Source organism: Acartia tonsa, chromosome 3 (assembly GCF_053477335.1).
Source record: "Acartia tonsa isolate MP-2025a chromosome 3, ASM5347733v1, whole genome shotgun sequence".
Lineage (NCBI taxonomy): Eukaryota > Metazoa > Arthropoda > Copepoda > Calanoida > Acartiidae > Acartia > Acartia tonsa.
Genome location: NC_137262.1, coordinates 40,087,201 through 40,112,862, shown reverse-complemented (window position 1 = coordinate 40,112,862; position 25,662 = coordinate 40,087,201). Strand labels below are relative to the sequence as shown.

The 25,662-nt window shown below is 33.5% G+C and overlaps 1 protein-coding gene across 1 annotated transcript; it reads left to right on the top strand.

The window, feature by feature from the left end:
* Positions 1-8,441: 8,441 nt before the first annotated feature.
* LOC145314139 (uncharacterized) lies at positions 8,442-17,202 on the top strand. The gene is made up of 13 exons (XM_080153936.1): positions 8,442-9,337; positions 9,828-9,867; positions 10,112-10,147; positions 10,339-10,409; positions 10,712-10,752; positions 11,565-11,610; positions 11,875-11,946; positions 12,687-12,756; positions 13,354-13,455; positions 13,761-13,804; positions 15,079-15,140; positions 15,993-16,187; positions 16,573-17,202. The coding sequence occupies exons 1-13, from the start codon at positions 9,256-9,258 to the stop codon at positions 16,636-16,638; spliced, it is 927 nt and encodes a 308-aa protein (XP_080010062.1). The 5' UTR covers positions 8,442-9,255; the 3' UTR covers positions 16,639-17,202.
* Positions 17,203-25,662: the final 8,460 nt, after the last annotated feature.

Below are 25,662 nucleotides of genomic sequence, written 5' to 3'. Positions count from 1 at the left end.
GAGAAGGAAGGTTTCACAATCTTTTTGAATTTGAAAAAACAAAGTTAAAAAGAAAAAAAGAAATTTAAAAAGAAAAAAAAAATTAAAAATATAAAAAAGTATAAAGAAAATATAAAAAGATATAAAAAATTTAAAACATATATAAAATTATATAAAAACTTAAAAAACATTAAAATTAGAAAAAAAATACAAAAAAAAATTTTTGGGGGGGAAAATTTTCATTTTTTGGGAGGTTTGGGGTGTCCCACCCCCCCAAGAAAATAGCTTAAAACCACCACAGGACCAATAGGTATATACCCTGAAGAGTAGAACCCAATCGGTTCAGTGGTTAACGAGATCTTATGCTTCAGACGGACGGACGGACGGACGGACAGACGGACGGACGGACGGACGGACGGACAGACGGACGGACGGACGGACGGACGGACAGACGAACGGACGGACGGACAGACGGACAGACATCATTCTACTTTGTATTATAGATAATTAGTTTGTTAAAATGTAAGAGTTTAGTTTTCTTTGTTAAAAAAAGTGCCTTGTGAGCAGAGAAATCCCTCACCATCTTTTTAAAATAAATTTGAAATAAGGAGGGATAGTTTTAAACTTTGGCTAATCCCTTTAGTGGCCCTTATTGTGCGGGGCTAGACTGCTTATTTTAAATTCAATTCAAAATAAGAGAGGTTCTCTGCTCGACTGAGCACTTTGAGGGAAACTACCACTCTATCTTTGACAGATTCGTTTAGATGTTTGTTTGTGTTCCTTAAAATATCGAAATTATCAGACCTATAGTTTAGTGTAAATCCAAGTTTATGTCACCTCTCTTAAGCTTAAGTACATTTAAGGTTGTCTTATTTTATAATTAAAATCATTAACTATCTGAAATTTAGCTTTTTCATATAAAGCTTTAATTCTTTAAAACTGTTTTATCTTTTTATCAAAATTCAAGTGTAGGATAAATGTTGGAAAAAATATAAACAAGAAGTTACAGGATTTTACTTTTTCTTAATGAATGTAAAAACTATTAACTACTGATTCATTTTCTTTCAAGCAAGTACGACAACATCCCTAATAGCGAAGCTTACAAAGTAAATATAGCAATAGATACAAATTATTTTAAGTCAAATTACAATTAAAATATATAAACAACATGATTGTATCAAATGCTTTTGTAAGGTCAAATCATAAAAATCAGTACTTCATGGAGGGGAGCAAGGACGTATAAGTTTTTTTGAGGGGTTTATAAATGGTTTTAAAGTTTGATAGGGGTAAACAAACATCCCCCATTTATCTTCTCCCCTTTGGACGTCTACGGAGAGGAGGGGGCTTAAATAAATAATTGTCGGAAATATATCTGTTTTACCCTCTTTCCTTCACAAAAATTACCCCTAAGTTGGCTTAGTTTTTGCTAATCAGATCTGGATCTTTAAATCATTTTAGTGGTGAGCCAGATCGGGGTGAGCACCAATGAGAGCACAGCATTTTATGAAATGCCGCGCTGTGATTGGCTGAAATTCGGCTCACCCCGATCTGGCTCAACACTAAAATAATTTAAAGATCCAGCTCAGGTATATTATACATTTAAAACAAGAGTGTTGGTTTTAATCCTTTAAAAATTTTAGGGATTTGTTTATTAACCAACTTATTCTACGATTCTTAAGATTTTAGATGTAAAAATATAAAAAGAAAAATTTTGCTAAAAATATTTGTGTGTGTTGAGCCTTGATGAAAATAAAATTATATATAATTTTCAAAGGGATGTGTGAGTGAGATATAAAAAGATAAAAAAAAGGTAAGAAAAAGTTAAGTTAATGGTTGTAGAGTTAAAAAGAGAATTAAATGTTACTAGGAGAGCAATTAAATAAGTAAATAAGTGTATATATAATAAAAAAAAATTTAGGGGGGGAGGGAGGAAGGTAAAATATGGTTTTTAAAAAGAGTAAGGGGGGGGGGTCGTTAATAACACCTTCTATCCCCCACTCTATTGACGCCCTTGAATTAGTCGAATATAAATTTTAATACATAAAACTATTAACTGACCATAAAAATATTGAAACTTAATTTATCAAATTTATAATCTATAATACAAAGTAGAACGATGTCTGTCTGTCCGTCTGTCCGTCTGACCGTCTGTCCGTCTGTCTGTCTGTCCCTTAAGATCTCGGTAACCACTGAACCGATCGGATTCTACTCTTCAGGGTATCTACCTATTGGTCCTGTGGTGGTTTTAAGCTATTTTCTCCCCATTTTTTTTTTTTTTTTTTGAAGGAGATTTCCATGGTCCTTTACGATTTTCGCAATAATTTTTTTTTATCACCTCTTGGGGCAAAGCCCCTAGAGGCTAGGGGCGAAGCCGCTAGTGTTTATATAAATCAATGTAAAGTATTTTTTAAAAATTACATGTTGAGGATTTTCCATAACTTCTAGAAATTTGATAGATAGATAGATAGTCAAATATCGAAAGAATAATATATATATATATCTATAATACAAAGTAGCTTGATGTCTGTCCGTCTGACCGTCTGACCGTCTGTCTGTCTGTCTGTCCGTCTGTCTGTCTGTCCCTTAAGATCTCAGTAACCACTGAACCGATTGGATTCTACTCTTCAGGGAATATACCTACTGGTCCTGTGGTGGTTTTAGGCTATTTTCTTGGGGGGTGGGACACCCCCAACCCCCCCAAAAATAAGAAAAATCTCCACTTCCAAAATTTTTAATTTTTTAAACATGAAACATTTTTTGTAAAATCTCAGTAACTGCTGATCAAATTGGGCTCTACCCTCCTGGGAATATACCTACTGGTCCTTTGGTGGTTTTAAGCTATTTTCTTGGGGGGTGGGACACCCTAACCCCCCCAAAAATAAGAAAAATCTCCACTTCCAAAATTTTTAATTTTTTAAAATTTTTGTAAACAAAAACCAGTAATTGGGGTGGGGGAACCCCACTGCAACATGGGGCGAAGCCCCCATGAATCCACCCCCCCCCCCATGATAAAATTAAAATTGAAAAAAAAAAATATTTTTTTTTCAATTTTAATTTTTGTGTATGCGAACAACCTAGGTTTAATTTTTACGAATTGAAATTTTTTGTATACGGCAAACAACCTGGGTTTAATTTGTACAAATTAAAATTTTTGTGCATAAAGCGCACAACCTGGGTTTAATTTTACCACAGAGTATTAAACAAATTTCTATTAAGGAGGGTTGACTTCCCATAACTATATAGGGAGAAGCCCCTAGAGGCTAGGGGCGAAGCCGCTAGTATAATATAAAGTAAACCACTTTTTTTTACTTTTTCTTTCAATCTCCAGAAAGAAATATAGCTTTTTCAAAATGCTCATTTTTATTTAAATTCATTTAATTAATAAGTTGTTACTTTTAATTATTTAATTATATCCTTTGGTGAGATAAATTAATGTTTTTAATTAAATTTCTTGTAAGAGTCTTCTTTCCATCTTTCATCTGTGCATTGCTTAAGGACATACATCCTAGAAAGTTGATATCCTTGGACAATAAAGCCAGCAATGGATGTAGAATATACATGAATATTATGACAGGGAAAAATTTTCCCTGTCATTCATTAGTCGACTTGTTAATCCAGTATGAGGGGAGAGGCTAGGGGAGATCATTATTTTAGCCCGCTACAATGAACACTTTATTAGAAAACATGATAATCTGGTCTAAGATCCAAGTAATAATAAATCTATTGAGCCGCTAATTTCATCATTCAAGTATACCTGAGCTGGATCTTTAAAAGCGTAGCTGTGGCCGTAGTCGTGGTCAGAGTTACAGCCACCAACCTAATAGCGATCTTTAAATCATATTAACCACGCGTAATCGTGGCTACAAAAAAAAAAGCGATCTTTAAATCATATTGACAACGCGTAGTTGTAATTTTAGCGTGGTTAACCACGCTAAAAGTGACCACAGTCTGTTGGTGTGGCTAAAGCGTTGCTAAAGCCACAAATAATTTGATAATTTTAACGTAAAATAATTGAAAGTGAAATAATTGAAAGTGAGGTTTATATTAATTATAATTAAATGAATGTATAAATAATTGTACAGGCGCGGACAGAATGAAGAAAAATATTGACCCAAACCGCCATTGATGTTGCCTGTCTAACCTTTTAAGGGACAACTTAAAATAAATAAATGCTATACTTAAAATACACTTTTTTTTGATTTATTACTACAATATTATTGATAGAAAAGAAAATTATTTCTTTTTAAAAAATATTAGTAAACAATTTTATTCCTACCAGCGGATGCAACAAAAACTTAAATAATATGATAATTAATAATAAAATGTTTGGTAACACTTATTTTCAAATTACCGGGTAATTACAAATTCATTACAAACACTACGTTACGTATACTTGTTTACAAACATACTAACACTTACAATGCCTTTTGCTGATAATCTTATTGATCTTATTGAGGGTCATGGTGATGATGAAGAGGAAAGATTTCAACGCCGCGTGATAAACGGCGATATCTTCCTCAGACGAGAAAACCTTGCGACATCCTTGTCTGATTATGCTTTTAGAACCCAAACCGGGTTCTCCAAGAATCATTTTGAACGGCTTTGTCAAGAACTTGCGGGAACCTTGGCTCCAACAACTGCTAAGGGAAACCCCATTCCGCTAGTAAGCCGAGTTATCTCTTCTCTTCTGTGTATTAGGTAAAAAAAATATTTAATTTCAATAGATTACATGTATAATTTGTTGTATGAAGTGAGTAGCAGGCGGAACATATGTTTCTAGTTTATTTCGATTGATTGAGGTGTATGTACATTTTATACAGTGGCGTGCGAAGCATTTTGTCTTTGGGGGGTATTTTGCAAAATTTTGATTAAATGTACAAATGGTTATAATATGCACAAATGTTTAAGCATCTGCGTATTTTTAAAAGCGAAGCTTTTCTATAATTAGGGTCGGTCCGTACGTCCGTCACGGACAGCTTTTTTCGTTAATTTAGACATGTTAGAATTGTCCTATTGATTTCAAATTTTGCATGGTGATTCCTTTAGTAATTAGGTACGATTTAGAAAGCGTAGCAACTCTATAATCATTACCAAAATGTCCGTACGTCCATTTTAAACATGTTGATTTTTTTTACATTTTTAACAACAAAGTTGTATGTGACCTAATTATCCGATTGGTCTGATTTTTGGTATACTGATTCCTGGGACAACAAAGTTTAATATTATAAGCGAAGCAACTCTATAATCAAGTCATAAAAATGTAAGTATGTCCATAATCATTATCCTGTACGTATCAAGCAGTTTTTCAACAAATTTACTTACAATTTTGCTTTGACTCTTATACATTTGCATTCTGATTATTCAGTTCTGACATTATACAAGTGTTAATGTCCGTTTGTCCTACCGTTTCAGAGCTTCGCTTTTATGGATGTTGTCATCCTTGTTTTTTAGTGAATATACTGGTTATATCGACTAAAACAATAAGTTTCACCATGTATTTATGCAAAAAAATAAACTTTGAATTGAAACAGTTTCAAATATTTTGATGTTTTTGATCTGTCGTTTCAAAAGCTTTGACATAATAGTATAGTATTGCATTGAAAAATGTATATTTAGATAAAATGGTGGTAACTTGTAATATTGTTAACAGTTTCATTTAGGAACATGTGCAATATAAAAAATTGGATGATTATTTGCTAAGCATTTCAAAGTTTTATTCATATAAAACCATGGTGAATTTTAAGTCTTATAGTTGATACAACTATATTAAACATAAACAAAGTATATTCACGCATTAATTTCTTTCTTTGAAGTAATGGTTGAAAATAAAGTTTTAAAAAAAATATGCAAAGTAAATGTTACCTAAATAATCAAGGACGTTCAAGCTTTTTTATTTGGGAGGGGGTGGGGGAGTTTTCGAAGGGGGATTGGGAGTAATTTGTTTGTTTTTTTTTTGGGGGGGGGGGGGAGGTGGTAAAATGGCGCGCAAATTGTCCTATCCCTTTAGGGCCCTGATTTTTTTTTACAAAAAATAAACAAGGATGACAACATCCATAAGTAGCGAAGCACAAACAATTAAATAAGAATTTAGATATTAGTTGTCAAAAGCATGTATAATAGGAAAAAAAAGTTTAAAAAATTAGACCAAAAACACAAAAGATATGAAGAAAAATATGTGAAAAAATATAAAAAATAGCCTAAAACCTGCCAAAAAGCGGTCTGACCGCCATTGATGTTTTAAAGTTAATTTTTCTCCTTAATGATGGGAATGTTGTCAAAAAGTTTAAGCATTCTATCTTGTATGGGTGCTGAGAAAATCACGTTTCCCCCAAACTAAGACGGACATTTCAAATTGTAGAGTAGCTTCGCTACTAAAAACCTTTTGCCTCAACCCTAATACCAACATTTAAAATTTTGCTTTGTAACAGGTGTGAACAAAATGTTTAATAAATCATTAAGCAAATGAGTAACTAATGCTTTTTTCCAGTATGGCTTAGAAACCAATTAATATCCGCTAGTTTAGAGCCATACTGGAAAATAGTGTATGGCATAATATTACAGACAATTTTCTACGAATATAAAGATAAATATACCAATAAGTCAGTACGTCCATTTGTGTGTTTCTCGGCTGCTATTGAAGATTGAAAGCTGAAATATTAGTAAAGATTACTATTATTCATGCACACATCTGCTCTGTACATTTTTTGTCAGTCTGTCTGTCAGTCATACTCAATTAGACAAAAACCTTACTATCTTAGTTCCAAAAGTCATCAGTTTTTATGAAAACTATTCTTGTTGATTATAAACTTCAGCATAATAAAGTGAGGAGTTGCTATACTGCTTGATGGAAATAATGTGTTCTATTTATTTTAGAGGCAATGACTTCATGATTCACTCCGGACTTGGAGCTGGGGTTTCGCCAGCAGGTGTCCACCTGTCGGTGCACAGGTTTTTGGATTCAGTTCTGGATCTGAAGCCCCAGTACCTGAGAATGGCGACGCAACGTGAAATGCGTGAAACTGCTGCCTCCATCGAAGAGAAGTATGGCCTGAAAAACATTTGCTTGGGTATAGACGGAAAAATCTTTCCTATCAGCGGGTTACCCAGGTTCAAAAATCCGCCTACCATTATGGAGCCACAAGGTTAGTGTAACTGGTATAATCCCCCTGGCCAGCCTAGCTGCAGCACTTAGCCCCTAGCCGTGTGTGCTTGGCAACTAACCATGCAATCTTAACCAACCTAACCTAACAATTTTTTTTTAAAGTGTGGGGGTGGGGTTTGGGTTGTTATACAAATTTGGAGAATAATGTTATGTTACTAATGATGTCAATCTATAATACAAAGTAGAACGATGTCTGTCTGTCCGTCTGAAGCTTAAGATCTAAGAAACCACTGAACCGATTGGGCTCTACTCTTCAGGGAATATACCTACTGGTCCTGTGATGGTTTTAAGCTATTTTCTTGGTGGTTGGGATACCCCCCCCCCCTCCCCCTTATTGAGCCATGCAACATATACACCCCTGCAATATAATTGATACATTAACCCTTAAGTACCTAGTTAATATACAAGCACAAAAATTAGATTTTTAAAATCTTTAAAATATCATAGACAAATCTTTTTTTAATTTAGGTCAGGATTATTGGTGCACCCGAAAATCAACCTATGGGTTTAATGGCATGTTGGCCACAGATGGAACTTTTTTCCGGGAAGCAGTGGTTTATGAACCGGGGAGGGTTCATGACTCTGCTGTTTACAGCAATAGTGCCTTCAAGCCGTATTGGGCGAATGCCGCAGAGCAACATTCTTATCTGTGTGCTGCTGACAAGGCCTATCCCCTCACCCGAAATATCATCACCCCCTTCCGAGAACCTGAAATTAACAGGGCTCCTACACAAGAGGAGAAGGATAGGATGAGGTTGTTTAATGGTAAGATGTCTGGGGCAAGGACGGAGCTGACAGAATGCATGTTTGGCAGACTGGTCAAGATGTTTCCGATCCTGAACCAGTTAAGATACTTCATGGAGGAAAATCAGAAGCTGATAATGGTGTGCCTCATTTTATACAATCTTAAGAGGACATACATCATTATTGATGATGCTGATGATTACATGGAGGAGGGCGAAGTTGTGGCGGAGGCTCAGGGCGAGGACCAGGAGGAGAACCAGGAGGAGAACCTGGAGGAGGGCCAGGAGGAGAGGCAGCAACCTGTTCCCGAAAGGACCCTTGGCCTGCAGATCCGTGCCAACCTTATGGCCACAATGGCACGCGCCCCTGGTCGGTTAGACAGAGTAAGACACCCTTAAAGGACTGCCCCTCCCCTTACATTGTCTTTTTAAATGTATCATTTTTTTTAAAGCAAATAGGCTACCCCTTCCCTAATGGGTGGGTTTTTTCTCCATTTTAGCAAAAATAATTTTTTTAATGATATTTGACAATGTAAATACTAAAAAAAGTAGCCTTAACCATGGACAGTTTGAAAAAAGCTTTGGGGGTAAAAAATTAATCAGTAAGGGGTGGTTTTTTTGAGATTTTTTCAAACTGTGCAGTTGCAACCCTGCATAAAATGGGAGCAGGGCTCTTTTTTTTACAAAATTGAATTTTGTCTGTAAATTCTTTTCAAATTCAAATTTTTCTAGGAAACAATTAATTACCAGCAAAATGGAAATAAAATGTTTTCAGTTCTCTGAATTTTTAGATTTATTCCACTCAACCACATATTTTTTTTATTAGAAGGTTCAAAGTTGCGGAATATACACCCCTGCTGTCATTTTTTCAGCCAGAAAGTCTAAAATATGTACTTTAAAGTGAAGAAAAGAAACAAAGCATCAGGTTTTTTAGTATTTTCACAATAGCTTTCTTGCCCCTGCTTGGGGGGGGGGGGGGTGTCTAACCCTGCGGAGCAATCATTAACATTTACCTAAAATTACCAACCAAAAGGTTATGTGAAAATACAACAAAACCCGATACTTTGTTTCTATGATCCAAAAGTTTTTAATTATCAGCTTAACACATTTAATGAAAACTCATTTGGTAATAGACGAATTATTTTACCTAGTTACTTTAAATTCTCAATTTTCTAAAATTGTCATGAATGTTTCAAAATATTATTTAACAATTTTCAAATCCTAAAACTTAAGCTGCATTAGGTAGTTAATTAGCAAATTGAAAATTAAAAATTTGAGGTACCTATTATCTTAAATATTTTACCAATTATTTACTTAATTAATTTAATTCATATAAATCATTATTATCTCAATCTATTTAATTAGAAAAAAATGTCGAGGAAAACACAGCAGATTACAGTTCCAGTAGGCAAATTAGCATTTGATAAACATAGCCATGGTCTTAAGATTAAAGGTTATTTTCTTTTTTATTTTCTTCTACTGTATTTCTAACACCTAATACAAAAGTCACTGTTTCCAGCCGTTTGTATTATTAAAAGAAGAATTTTATTGGTTTCCTTTGCTATCTACCTACAATTGCTTGGGGGGGGGGGGGGGGGGTATTTTTCCTAGAACTTTGGTTTTGTAGTAGGGCTGCTTATATATAATTTACTCTGTTGTATTGACTAGAGTGTTTTCAAGTATAGGGATGAAATCTAATGGATACTTCGGCATTAGATGTCTAGACTCGCATTCCCATTGAAGCTTACTCAATATTCGAGTGGCAGGTGTTCTACATTATTCCCAAGGACGTCCGAGGGGGGGGGGAAGTGGTGATTACTCCCCCCCCCTTAAAAAAAATTTGAACCCCCCCCCCCTAAATAAAAAAGCTTGGACGCCCCTGCTTACCCACTTAACTCTTGTGATAGACCCAGCAAAATATAAAAAATTAATTGTAATTGTAGAACTGATTACCAAGGACCTGGTCATGTGGAAACATTTCAGGTTCTCAATAACTTTTTAGAGTAGAATAGTCTTATAAAACATTGTGTAATGCAATTTTCTTGTTTCAAAAAATGCAAATAATTGGCTATTGCAATATGTCCGTGATTAACCTAAAAAAAATAAATAGGTTCCTAGACTGCAGAGTAAAAAAAAATACCTTAATCAATACATCACTGTGCAATATTATTATATTGAACCTTAAATTGGAATTCACCTATGTAAAAGTTATTGATAAAAATTTAAGAGAGAACCTAGAGCCGAACGGAAACCAGAGACAGAAGTAAGTTTTTTTAATCACATTTGACACAAATTATCAAATATTAGGTATTTTTCTTTGAAATAACAAACACAGTACGTAGGCAGTGAAGTAATGAAGTTATGAAGTTGGATAGATAAATAGAACTGGCTTTATGTTTATTTGACAAGAAGAACATGTAATGGTAAAATTTTTATTTGATATTTTAATTACAGGTACTTTGATAAAATTGTAACTCAGTTAAATGAAGGCGTTCCAGATGACCAACACATTACTAAAGAACAGGAATTTAGTGCTAAAGTGTTTAAAGTTAAAACTTGCATTCCTTAAGTAATCTTGGTATAAAAAATAATATATAAGTGTGATAGATATTTGATAAGTTTTAACACCTGTCTCGCCTGTTCAACTAATTAATGGTTCCAAATTGAAGGAGTATGGAGGGTGGGGTCAGGTTGTAATGTTTTCAAAAAAATATTTTGTCAATGTATAATCCACTCTGTCTAAAATATGATTATGATGAAATCAAATTGTCTCTGTTCTAAACTTATATGTATACCTACCCATTCTTACTAAATACTTGTTACCAGGTTAGAAGTTTCATAAATAGAAGGAGGAAAGATGAAAGGAAGGTATGTGGATTCAATTGTTTAGTAGCGAAGCTACTCTATAATTCACTTTGTCCGTCCGCCAGTCCGTAACGCTATGGGGGAAACGTGATTTTCTCAGCACCTATAAAAGATAGAATGCTTAAACTGTTTGACAACATTCCCATCATTAAGGAGAACAATTAACTTTAAAACATCAATGGCGGTCAGACTACTTTTTAGCAGGTTTTAAGCTATTTTTATATTTTTTCACATATATTTCCCCATATCTTTTGTGTTTTTGGTCCAATTTTCAAACTTTTTTTGGGATATCAGTATCAAAATAATTTTCCCATTGTTATGGGCATCTTTTATTTAATTTACTTTGACTGTTGTCATCATACAAAATTAAACAAGGTTCGTGTTTATTTTCTCCAATAAATCTATTCTTGATTTTAAAAATACACTTTAAATCTACTTTTTTTTTGTGCTTCGCTTCTTATGGATGTTGTCATTCTGTTTTTATTAGATAGAGAAGAATAATTAAGTTAGGCTAGCCTTTTTTAAAGTTTGTTCTTTGTAGTATCATTCGATTCAAGTATTAAATAAGAGGCACATACTTCATACATATGTCTAACATTATATAAATCTATTAGCGGTTATGCCCCTAGAGGCATCTAGGGGGGGGAGCTCAAGCACCCCCCCCCCCATCCCCAAATTTAAATTTTAAAAGAAAAATACATACCTATTAAAAACTTTTTTTTTGGGGGGGGGGTTGTAGTTTTTTTTAGGAACGATTTTTCTTAAATAGTTATAAAAACAAAGTTTAATTGTAAAATTGTAGGTATTTATTTTAGATCCAAGGGAAAAGAGTTGAGGCCAAGAGGTTGTATAATGTTACGGGCAAGGACATATGGTGGCAAAATGATTGTTAACAACTAGTATGAGTTGAATATCAGCGAATAAAAATTCCTTTCTTCAAAACTATTTTATTTCATTATATATTTGTTGACACTATCACTTTCTTCAAATGACAAAAAAATCATACCTATTATTATGATAAATTAAATTAAAAAATATGTTTATTAGAAAAATGTTTTAAAGATTTTTTAAAGAATAACTGAATTGGGACTATTTAAATTAGCCATCATATGTTGTTGGGTTCAGGTAATGGTGCGTATGAGCCACCAGAAATTGATGACTCCAATGATGAAGACTTAGATCTCTGGCTGGTTGCTTGTAAGTTCTTAAATTTATTTGGGAATGGGAGGCTACTTTAATTATAAACAAGGGGCAAGTGTGACACTTTTTGAAACCAAAATCTCTGTTTTTCGCCAATTTTTTTTGTCTTTTCTCGCCATATTAAATGACTAGCGGCTACGCCCCTAGAGGCCTCTAGTGGCACTTTAAATGTTTTTGTTTGTTAAAGTTAATTTTTTATGTACGATACCACCTTATTTGACGTTGAAGTCTCCCAGATTTTCAATTTTTTTGTCATTTCTTTTGGGAGGGTGGTAGTACCCTCCCCCAAAATAGTTAAAAACCTTCCCAGGACATATGAGAATCTACCCTGTTAAGGAGAACCCGATCGGTTCAGCGGTTAGCGAGATCCTTCGGTACACACAGACAGACAGACAAACATCCTGTTACTTTAGTATAAGGATATTGAAGCATTAAAGACATCCCTTATTCTCACCGTCCTGCTGTAACTGTTATTTTTAGTTGGAGCCATTGCCTTATAGTTTTGGTTTCAAAAAGTGTCACACCCGCCCTCCTTCTTTTGCCAGGAATTACCAAGTTCTGTACTATTTCTGATGCTAATTTTAGGTTAGGTTCGCCTGTTAGATTCGGATGGTGCCCAACTAAAATTTTAACCGTATATCTCGTTGTTTAAATAGATGGATCAAATGCTTTGCTAATATTAAACTGTCTGAAATCAAGCTTTCTTTCATATGCTCTGTAATTCTTGTTTTTAATAGGTCCGGGTATTCCAGCTGACAGCCGATTGGAGTCTAACCTACCAGTGATTGTAGTTCCTGACTCGGACAGGTTTGTTTTGAAATCAAAATAGATGAAAATGTTGTGAAAACTCTGAACTCTGATGCATATCATATTATATAAAGTAGTATGTAAGCTTTTTTGTCTATAGCGAAGATTCTCGCTAACTGCTGAACCGATATGGTTTTCCTTTACAATGTAGCTTCTTACATGACCTGAGATGGATTTAGGCTATTTTATTTTACAAATAGGTGATAGTTTATAATTATTTTGAGGGAGGGTACCACTATCCTCCCAAGTTAAGTCACCACTTAAAAAAAAGTTACCCCACCCCAAATTTTTAATTTATTTTTCTGATTTTAAAAAAATAAAATTAAGAATATGCGTTGGTAGACTCCACTCTTAGAGGCCTTTAGGGGCGTACCTGCTAGTTAAGCTGTATTGCATTAACTTTGTTAAGAGTGACTCTTATCTAGACTTTTCAATAGTGTTAGATGGACGTACAAAATGAGTTATGGAGTAGCTATTCTACAGGGAAAGAATGAAATTGTTGGATTAGGTGGTGTGCCGTACTGGGCATACTTGTTATATTGAGAAAAAAAATACCTACTTAACTATGCTTGTCATTTATTACAATTACTTATTAAGGGAAGAGAGTATAATAGACGCCACAAGAAAAAGACTGGCTGATCAAGTCGACCCTGTAGTTCAGGTTCAGGACATTGCGGCGGAGGTAGAGGAAACGCCAAGGTAAATAAATATGTGTCCTAATACAAACGTAAGGCATACCTGAATAAATGTTACCTTGTGCAATGCATGGGATGTCAGCCTATGTCATAAAAATGTTGTCAAAGTTTTAAACAATCTAAGCAACAAAAGGGGGGGGGGGGGATCTTTGCCAAATAACATATCCTCTCACTCCTAAGACACAGCCTATGCTCCCTGTTTACGCAAAAGTGTCACCTCCCCCCCCCCCCCCCCCTTTAACAACTCTCATCAAGTGGTAAACTGCTTACTCACAATGTTAGATTTTAATTACCCTTCTCCTATTTTAGATCCACCATTAGCGGTAAAAGGAGGAGGGGACCCTTGCTGAAAGGTAAGAAAATTAAAAACCTCACTTTTTCACATTACCATACGTTCTAGGTTGCCCAAATGTTTATTTTTTTTTTTTAAACAATATTATTTCACACCACTAAAATGGCCATTGATAGGTAATATTTTTTAAAAATTCTTTGACTTTATGACTTTATTTCTCCATAATCTAATCAATTAAAAGAAAAAAACATAAAAACCAAAGCTGTTTATTATTAAATTGCCTACAAAAAAGTATAAAATGAAAATGTGAGATGAATTTTTTGGGTACTAATTGGGTCTTAAAGTTGGACGAAAGAAAAAAAGGGGGGAGGCGGATGTGCCACTTTTTGAAACCAAAACTAAAAGTCAACAAAGGAACTCAACTAAAAAAAGAGTTACAGGTCTGAGATTTTGCATGGCAGTTGCTTTATAGGGGTACAATATGGAACTGTGAAGAAACCGCTGAAAACCGCCGTTTCCCGCCGAATTTTTTTTTATAATTTCTCGGCATCGGCGGTTGCGCCGCCGTTTCTTCACTGTTCCATATTGTAACCCTATAAAGCAACTGCCATGCAAAATCTCAGACCTGTAACTCTTTTTTTAGTTGAGTTCCTTTGTTGACTTTTAGTTTTGGTTTCAAAAAGTGGCACATCCGCCTCCCCCCTTAAGATTTTTTTTGGGGTTGGTAAAAAAAGGTTTGTACAAAAAATGGTAAGAGCTAGAGCTTAGACGTCTTCTGGGGACTACTGAGCAGGGGATCCCATGTAGAATATACACCCCTGTTATGATTTATAAAAAATCTCTTTATATATCTAGTCCGGAGCCTTTTTTTAAGGAAAATTAATGCTCCAGCCCCGGTAAAATATGGCGGCTTTACGGCTTCAGCTCCGGCTCCGCAACACTGCTTTCCGAGATATTTCCAGTGGTCTTTGTCCCATTTAAAATTAACTAGCGTCTAGGGGCACTGGTTGGAGCGGGAAATGTCGACCTCATCCCTTTTTAAATTTGAGTTTAAAAATACTTAAAAAATATTTTTGGGGGGAGGGGGGTGAAGACACCCTCTCCGAAAAAAGTATAGAACCTTCCCAATACCTAAAAGAAGCTTCACTGTTAAGGAGAACAATATCGGTACAGCGGTTAGCGAGATCCTTTGGGACAGACAAAAAATGCTTACTACTTTATATAATAGGATAATTTTTTACCCCATTTGTTTAAAAAAAAAACGAAAAAAAAAACGGATTCACCCCGCCTTACCCTAGGAGATGACGATTTTTTTAAAATTTCTATATATTGCAGATGTTGAAGAAAGAGGTATGGGAAAGGGAATGTTTTTAAAGAAGGTGTTCAACGAAGTACAGGTTTAGTAACACATCCTTATACGTTTACAGGGGTGTATATTCTGCACAAGATTTATTTTTTTTCCCTTGCTACAAAATATTTCATTTTCCACCCCTCCCCCTTGCTTTTTCTCACCAAGTAGGGGGGAAAATGGAAAAATATTTAAAGAACTCTATATTTTATCAATTTTATCCCTCCTACCACAAATTTTTTTAGTTTTTTTCACAAAAAAAATGTTTTCAGTTTTCTTAATTTTTACATTTTTTCCCCCTCCAGCCACTTATTTTTTATTTCCCCCCCTCCCCTGAGCAGGGGATCCCATGTAGAATATACACCCCTGTACGTTTATATTGACTTAAAAATGTTTATTTGCTCAGAATTAATGTTCATTCTTAGGAAGCTGGGGGTATTCTCTATGAGATTTTGTAAGGCAGATTATTTAAAATTTGCAATCACATGTCGAAAATTTCAAAGGTTCTAACTGTAAGAAATAAAGGGGGGGGGGGGGCGAAAGTGACACTTTTTGAAACCAAAACTAAAAGTCAAAGGAACTCAACTAAAAAAAGTGTTACAGGTTTGACATTTTGCATGGCAGTTGCTTTATAGGGGTACAATTTGGAACTGTGAAGAAACGGCGGCGCAACCGCCGAAAACCGCCGTAATTTTTGTTGCCTTTTCTCGGCGGTTTTCGGCGGTTGCGCCGCCGTTTCTTCACAGTTCCATATTGTACCCCTATAAAGCAACTGCCATGCAAAATGTCAAACCTGTAACACTTTTTTTAGTTGAGTTCCTTTGACTTTTAGTTTTGGTTTCAAAAAGTGTCACTTTCGCCCCCCCCCCCTTTAATTTTGTTTGACTTTAAAACTGCCTAGGAGGTGACGCAGATTCACAACAGAGGACTCGAACTCCATGCGATGTTGGTAGAAAAACAAATGCTTTATTGGGACCTCAAATGCAAACAAGAAAAAATAAGATTGAGGGCCATGGAAGAAAATAATTCGCTGGATGTGGCAGATCCAGAGCGAGGGACTCAAATACTGTGCCAATCTGTGCCAGTAATAAGTGAGGTACGTAGAAAGTAAAATATAGGAAGACACTAGGAGGGGGATGGCATGCACAATTGGAAACATACCTTGAAACATAAATTTTTGCATTTTTATTTATAAATATAATATTTAACACTGATTAAACTTGGTTGCAATGCCAAATTTGTGTCATATACCAATGTGTATGTAAAACAGCTTGTTAAAATTAAAAATGATCATTTTCAAAAAGCAACAATTTCATACAACAAATTTTAGAATAAAGCACTTTCAATGTTAAACATATTCAAAAGTTTTTTTCCAAAATTTTCCAACAGGTTATAGACAACATGGCAAGTTTGGATAAAACACTTGTATCCTAATCACAACAAAACTTTATATATATATAGATATATCCTTTTTATTTCAGATATCTGGTCAGCACATGGAGAGACAATACTACACAGAGTATGTTACTCAGCTTGCTGACTCATAAAAAAATCTTTAAACTGAGTGACTGACGGACGTACTAATAAATGTTAAGTGGTTAAATTGCTTGGACCCTAAACTTAAGGAACTAACTAATAAAATTCAATAAAAGTCGCCAAAGTTATAAGTTAACAATTTGAAAAACGTTTTTATAATAGTTAGCGTAATTGTACATTTTATTTTTGAAAATTATAAATAAATTCAATTTATGTATATTCTTTTATGAATCCTAGTCACTATTTGATGTTAACTCTATTTAAATTATAAATATATTCAATTAAAATAATATTTTTTTGATGAATCCTAGTCACTATTAGATGTAAATGCTATGAAAATTATAAATAAATTCAATTTATGTATATTCTTTTATGAATCCTAGTCACTATTTGATGTTAACTCTATGTAAATTATAAATAAATTCAATTAAAATAATATTTTTTTATGAATCCTAGTCACTATTAGATGTAAATGCTATGAAAATTATAAATAAATTCAATTTATGTATATTCTTTTATGAATCCTAGTCACTATTTGATGTTAACTCTATGTAAATTATAAATAAATTCAATTAAAATAATTTTTTTTCATTAATCATAGTCACTATTTAATGTTAATGCTATGTAAAGCAAGAATGACAACATCCATAACGGTCTATTTAACGGGTTTAGTGGAAATTTGGTATAGCTTTAATCAAATTTAATAACAGTTTAATCAGTCCGAAAGCTACGAGTAATATACAACGTTAGATAACTTTTTAAAGTTAGTCATGAATAGGTACGTGCACAGGAATATGATAGGGATTAATTTGACTGGAGACTGTGGAAGTTAGAGGGCTAAATTAATCTAATTATTGTTATACACTGTCTACTACCTTCATACAACCACTTTTTGAATTTTTCTGTAAAAATGATAGTAATAATACGTAAAAACCTCAAAACATTTAAAGTTTATTATTAAAATAGTAATTTTGTATAAAAAACTTCAAAAATTAGACGTTATAATTTCATTTCTTTGATGAAAATAATTTATTTTTTGGGTGGGCTATAAAAGATTTTAGATATCCATATTTCTAGGATAGCCGGCATTGCATTGCTGTAAAATCATTTAAAAATCCATGTTTTATTAGCAGCACTGTGGCGACGACTACAGCTACAGCTACAACCACAGCTACGCCTACGACAACGACTACAACTACAACTACAGCCATGACTACGGCCACGGCTACAGCCACGCCAACGGCTACACATTTAAAGATCCAGCTCTGATTACCTTATATGGACGAAGTTCCTGCACATGACACTGTAACGTCAGGTCCAACAACCAAGGATAACTAATAAAAAATGCTGGGGAATAAGGTTGAGTAACATCCTAGAGACAACCAACCCTTTGATTGCATGACCTTTGTCTGAAAGTCCTAACTGTTAATGTTTATGAGACATCCCTCTCCTCTTAAACTATTGATGTCAAGCCATTTTTAACCTCTCTAGCGTAACGCGGTGTAGTCTAAACTTAAATCCGACAACCTTTCTCAGAGCAAGCAGACGTGTTACCAATTAATTAGATGTTATTTGTTTAGGACTAGGCTTTTCCACGACTTAAATTTTCTATGCATAATATAATGTCTAGTTATTATAAATCATCATATTTCTTTCTAATATCTTTGTTATGTAAAAATTTAGACTAAATTAGATACTATGTTGTAAAGATATTAAAAATATGCACATAAACAAGAGAGTATGAACGTGACTGTCCTTGTTTATCAGAATATTTATTCCAAACGTATCATGAGAGCTAGGTAACAAATTAAATTTCCCTTTCAGTCTAATTTAATGTAATTTGAGACAGATGCGAAGTTTCTTTACAAGTTTTCGCTTCTTGTTTTAACTACGAGGACAACTGTGTCAAACAGTAAAAACGGCAAGGAAAAAAATATTATTCTTTTCTCAATGTAAAATAAAGGATATTTATAAAAGGTACAGGATGTTTGTCTAACTGATGAGGTTCTCCTTAACAGTGAGGTTTCTTTCGTGTTCAGGGAAGCGCACATCCAAACCCCGCATGAAAAATCGCTCCTAGAAAAAAATACCCTAACAATATTTTTCTTTTTTTTCATTTTCAAAACTAAATTGTGAAGGGTTGACTCCCCATATCCCTCAATACCCCTAGAGGCGTAGCTACTAGTCAAATATAACTTTTCTAATCATGTAATAAATCCTAAAGTAAAAGTTAGATAAATATTATTTAAGATATAATATGTTTATGCACATATCATAGAGAAAATAATAAAAGAGAGAAATCAAGGTATTTGGAGGAATAAAATAGGCAGTGGGCCTAGAGGCCTATATTGAGCAATTGCCGCGCTAAATTTTTAGTGTTATTCCACCACTTTTCAAAATGGGAATATTTTAAAATTAAATGTAATTTCCAGACAATTATAGTTGCCGTTTGAAGCATACATCTGATTTTTATAGGATGATATAGAAATATTTAGAAATATTACCAATTCTGATAAAACCTGATAAAAGAATATAAAATTATCATTATTAATTTCTCTTAACTTTGCTACTGACTTTAATTACTACACACATTATTAGTTTATAAGATTCATATTGCAGTCTATCTAACTTTTATTACTTAATAAATAAACGTTTTTACAAATTTATATAAGAACTTGATTGTAAATCATAATAATCAGTTTTTCAGTGCCATCTAGCTTTGAATGTAGAACTAGAATATCAAAGAGTTCATCTAATTTTATTTTGTCTGTATTATTCTTGTTTTGGATTTTCGTCACTAAAGGGCAAAACCCTGAGGGCTAAATAACATCACTTGAAAATGTTAAAAATATTGTAAAAACGAGTATTATCCTAGAAAAAACGTAGATAGCATTACAGATTATTTACTAATTTTTATTACACAGTTTTGAAATATTTTATTTAATATTTATCCTTAGTTTTCAAGTAAGAATTTGAAGTAGACAACTAGCAATCCTGGTGGCTTACAGCTGAACTATTAATTTTGTTTATTAGTAAACATTTAAAAGTTTTATCATGTTAATTAGATTTAAATATTACATTTAAAGGGAGTGTGAACGTAAAAATTTCTCATCTGATTATCAAATCTTAACATTTACTAAGCACATTTCACTACACTGATCAACCAAAAATGTCCTATTCACAAAAATATCCAGAAATAATGCCTTGATTTTATGATATTTTGAGAGGGAAAAAGGAAAAAAAGGGAAAATCTGAACGTTTTTGTTTCTTATAATGTTTGTAGGGATATTTAACTTGTCATATATAGTTGAAACAATTTACTTACTGTTAAGGATTTATTTTATGCTATAAAGTTGCCAATTCGTTTTTTTATAACGTAGTAATTAGGTAATAAAGACATATTTTAAATTCGTATTATTGACAAAAAAATACCTCACTGTCTACAAAGGGTTGAATCTCATAGGTTATATGAAATAATAATATCCTTTTTTATTGTGTTGAACAATAAATAACCCACTTTGGAGAATTAGTTTACACTTTTATCAGACTGTTTATAAAGAAATATTGCGTCTTTATTATATACAAATTTGTCTTTAAAGGTGGGCGAGAGATGGGCCATTTAAAGTTAATTGGATACTAATAAAAAACCTGTTTCTGGCTTTGTTATTGTATTTGGTTTTCAATAAAAAAAATATTGCTTATTTTATCAATTTCTAAGTAACTATACATTGGATTAAAGCAAGGATTATGTTAAAAGTCAGCTTAACTGTTAGGAAAAATCTAGAACTATGTGAAAAAGTTTAATTTTAGATATTATGAATGAGATAATGTTAAGATTTGATATTAAGATGAGAAAAATTTACGTTCACAGTCCCTTTAAGCTAATTTGAAAAAAAAATAAATTTTTGATCATAAAAGGTAAATCCTCCAATTTTTAAACTAGGCGTAACATCCTTTTCTACCAGACCAAAGCCGTCCATGGCTGTTTGTTATTTAAGATCCTAAATCAAATTATATTTTAAATATTTTCTTAAATTTTTTTAAAAAACCTAATAAGTTATAAAATAATGATAATAATAAGAAGAAAAAAAATTTTTGTATTTTTTTTTCTATATATAGAATAGGTTATGATTACGATGCAAAAAGCCGTGGGCGGTTTACATAAATAGCAGACGAATTATTTTAGTAGGGGGGAAGTAGTATTTTACAATGAAAAAGGGGTGAGTATTCATCCTCTTATCCTTTTTCCTTATGGCACATATCCATATACTAGCCTACAGCTCACGTTGTTCGCTGGTCTGTAATGCTCTTGGGAATATTAAATATCCGTACTGGAAAGGTAGAAGGCTAATGCAATTATTAAGGTATAAAATCCGATCAGTTAAGAATTTGTAGAGGGCCCGATCTTTCAGGGTTAAGACAGAAGACTTATTTTATGTTTGCTGACCCACATCTACTCTAAGAATAATATTGTCTGTTGGTCTATCGGTAATGCTCTTAAATACTTTTCCCAGCTTTTATCGAAGTTTCTTTTGTGGAAAGATTCACTATGCATCATTACTTTATATGTCTGTCTGTTGTGCACCCTTTTTGCTTTTATTTGCTTTGCCTTTTGTTTTTTTTTTAAATTCAAGAGCTTCTATAGTTATGGCTGTTGTCATCCTTATTTACCTGTTAAATGTTAGTAGCGAAGTCAATTAATTTAAACTTTAAAAGTTTTATTCCTTACTTAGTCCGTTATTCTGTCCATAGACTACTAATATTTTGTGTGAAGATTTGTATGACCACTGCACTGATCATCGTTCGTCTGTCTGTGGGTTATGCTGCGTTTTCTTCTTTTTGCTTTTGAGTTTTACTTTTACTATTAGGATTTTTGCTACTTATGGATATTATCATCCTTGTTGATGATTTTTAAACTCAGGGATCTTAGGAAATAATGTTTTATATTTATTTTACATCCCCCATGATGATAAACAGGGGTAATCCTTCGGTTGATTTAAAAGTTTGAACACTTCTTGTTTAGAACTGACGAAACACTGATTAAGTTTTTTAGTCAAAGTTATTTGTTATTATAATTGCTTATTGCTTATTTATAATTCAAAATGTCCGTCCGTTCGTCTGTTGGCTAGGATTAGAGGAAAAAGTAATTTTCTCATTTGCTATTCAATGGCTGAAAATTGTGTTAATATTCCCTTTGTAGCTTGCCAGTATGGACCTTATCTATTGGTTAGTTCTTTCATCCAGTAAGAGGGAAGGAAATGGGGTAAAAGGGTTGTATAATGTTAATGATCTATTTCTTGTTAAAAGCTAAACTTTTCTTCAGTGGGGGTTGATCTGTCCATCCGTACGTCCATAACAGATAGTTCTGATAGCCCTATCACCATGACGTTAGTATGTCCAAATAAAATGACTTTTATTTAAGCTATTAAATGACATATTTACTTAAATTTTTGCTGACATCTAAATATTTTCTCTTTTAAGTGCAGTTACTCTAGATTTCTAAATTTTCTTTAGTAGAATTGATTAATGTTTCTCTTTTACGGATTTTGTCATCCTTGTTAATGTTATTAATTATCAGAGATAATTACTCTTTTTAAATACTATCGCTCTTTGCCTTACAAATTTTATTCTCTTATTCTTCAATTAAATGTTCATTTTATCATCTCTTCAAATTCAGCTTGTAATAAAATTAGAATGCCTATGATTCATTATGTACCCCCTCCCCCCCGTCTCTCTCTCTTTCTTTCTCTCACTTCCCCCCCCCCCTCCCAACCTCTTTCTCTCTCTCTCTCATTCCCCCGTTCTCTCTCGGTCTACCCCCCTTTCTCTTTCTATCTCTCTCGCTCCTTTTTTTCTCCCTCTCTTCATATATACATTACACATAATGATATTTTACGTTAGAATATCTGTTTATATTTAATCAGTAATTATTAGTTTTATATTTACACCCAATGTAACAATACACGATTTAACGTTTTACTCCATTTTTTTTATCATATTTTAAAGATTGAAATCCTAATATTCTTCATTCAATTTATCGTCCTCAAAGGGTTGAAATGTTTAGTTTAATATCTGACCACATTACGGGAGTGTCGCATGAATCATTTCATTTTAAAACTAAGTTTTCTTAGATTTACTATATTATAAATTTAAGTTTTCTGTTTTATGAATAAAAATCAAATACTTCAATGTTATTTAAATAGCAACATGAATTAAACAACTGAATTTATGATGCTAAAAGTAGAATAATGGGTCTTAACGTTCTGGTCAATGAGAATTTAATAGGGATTATTGGAGCACTATGAGTTTTTAACATTCTTTACTTGGAGAATTCGAGCTCGATTATAGACGTTTATTTCCTATATAGATCTGTCATGGATCTTGATGCAATATAGCAGGCCGTTTTGTACATGTTAAAAATTAGAAGATTTCATTAAATAAAAGTAATCGCAAATACACTTAGTAAATAAATAAGGTTTCTATATCTGATTACCAAATAACTCATGTAATAAAAACAATAAAATCTAAATGATATTTGATCTTATTGAAACCAAAAGAAAACCTGTCTATGATGTACTACGATGTCTGGCGCGTGACACAGACAAAAGTTCTGCTTTAGATGCTGTATTATTATTCAGTATTCATCCAGACTATATAGACAACCAACCTGTTTTAGAGCATTTCTCTATCTCATATATGCATATGTATTCATGATTTTATGCACCAAGTTAACCAGGTAACCGGTTTTTGAGGACTTGATACAACATTGTATGAAGGTCCTAAGAGCGCATGGTTATAGAGTTACTCCTGACACAGCACCATACAGCAACGTATTTAGTTATGACGCGGTGCTAAGCGTAGATTCGAACATACCATCTACCTTACAACAAGTGGTCGCGCCATGTGTTATAGCACAGTTGTAGGTAGCAGCTAGTTGATAAATCTAATGGGGTATAGTCCCTTTCGTGACAACGCCCCTTAAGGGGCGACTCGTCGTATTTTTAAAATGGCTTTTAATAGGGTATTTTAGGTTATATTAGGTTAGGTGATTGCCCCACAGGGTTAGACAATTGGCCCCGCAGGGCTAGAAATAGGAGAAAAGCTACTGTGAAATTACGAATAATCGCCCCTTAAGGAGCGTTGCCACGAAAGGGACTATACCCATTTAATGTGTGTAATTATTTAGCAGTTTTGTCAGAGATTCGAACTCATCACCTATCCGATAACTTTACTAAAATTAGAGCTTATGTAATGCATACATAGAACGTTGCTTTGTGACTTTTATTTATTTTTGTCTAGCCGCAATAAACTATAAAATCACACACAACTTTTTCTATGCATTTTTTGTTTGTACCTGCAAAATCGTATTTAGAGCAGCTCCTCTATAACTAGGATAGGTTAGTGTGTCCATACGGACGTCCAATATTTAGTAATATAGACTGACGTTTGGCTAATGTCTTTTAAAGCATGACAAACACTTTTCATCTTTTTAAAGTCCACATATTATTTTTATACAAAGTTTATTATTACTTTTGTCATATGTTTTTGCTGCACTATAACATAACATTGTTTGTTTTTACCTTTTTATCTTTTATATAAACCTTTTTAGGGGGGGGGGGGATTTTCACATTATATGGCTGTATTACCATCCCCCAAATTATATTTTTTTTAAAGACAGACCTTGGCCTAAATTAACCCTTAACGGTCGGGGGGGGGGCGTTGAACGCCCCCCCCCTCCGGTTTTTTCTATCTCATTTTCTGTGTGTGAGAGATGAAGAGCCCAAACTGCTTGACTTTTTAAGTATGGGTATGACACATAACTGAGAGTTGGAATTTTTTGAATATCTCCATCCTGGCAGGCACAGGATGCCAGCAAACCTGGCAGGGTCATCCAGGTAAAGAGCAAAAATATTTTTTGACTAAAACAAAGCATTTTATCATACCAAAATACTAAAAAATCCTCTAGTAGTACATCCTTATATAAAATACAGGTGTTCAAGTCACTTTCAGGTTCCAGGTATGATCCTGCAGGTCCTGATCCTCCAGGTCTCCAGAAATCTTTAAAAGGCTCCTGTGGCCGCAATTTTTGACTTAGAGACTTCAAATTTTAAACTTAAGCTTTTCTTACATGTCTACATAACGTATTAAAATTTCATGAAGATCCGCCGCCGTTTTCCCGCCGACCGCTGACTGCGGCGGCTGGCAGCTGCCAAGTACAGCTGCGGCCGCTAAAATTTATATTTTGATATTTCAAATGTAAAATTTACATAAAGATAAAAATTTTCTAGAAAAAAAATTTTCTTCTAGCTTCAAAAATAAGAAAATTACAGCCGTTTGAAATTTTTAAGTAAAAAAGGACCTAAAAACAAAGGTTGTTAAATAAAAGGGTGAAGGAAGCGAAAATTGACTTAGACTTATAAAAGGTCGGAAATTCATTATCAAACAGAGGACTTGCACAAAAAAAATTAGCCCTCTAGCTCTAATAGGAACTGAGATAATAAGGGGGGGCGTTGAACGCCCCCCCCCCCCCCCCCCGACTGATTAAGGTGCGGCAAGGGGCCCGACTGTAAAGGGTTAAAATCCATGAAATTACAGAAAATATAACCATTCATCTTGTCTAATATGTTAATTATTTGAGCTTCGCTTCAATGAATTTATACATCCCTGTTTTCAAAACATATTCCGATATTTTATCTGAAAATAAAGTCAAGACATGCACACACACACACACACACACACACACACACACACACACACAGACACACACAGACACACACACACACACACACACACACAGACACACACACACACACACACACACCACGCACACACACACAAATTTTCAGTTTCAAATCTCTGAATAGAAAATATTTATTGGGCTATAAACATTTTTGATATTTTTCCAATGCCATAAAACGCTATCACAGAAAGACATTATACTTGTCATACGGAATAGTTCGGATATTTGAGAAAACAACTTTAAAAACATAATAAAATAATTAAATTAAACAAAAGGTTTTACTGTTTTTGAATCT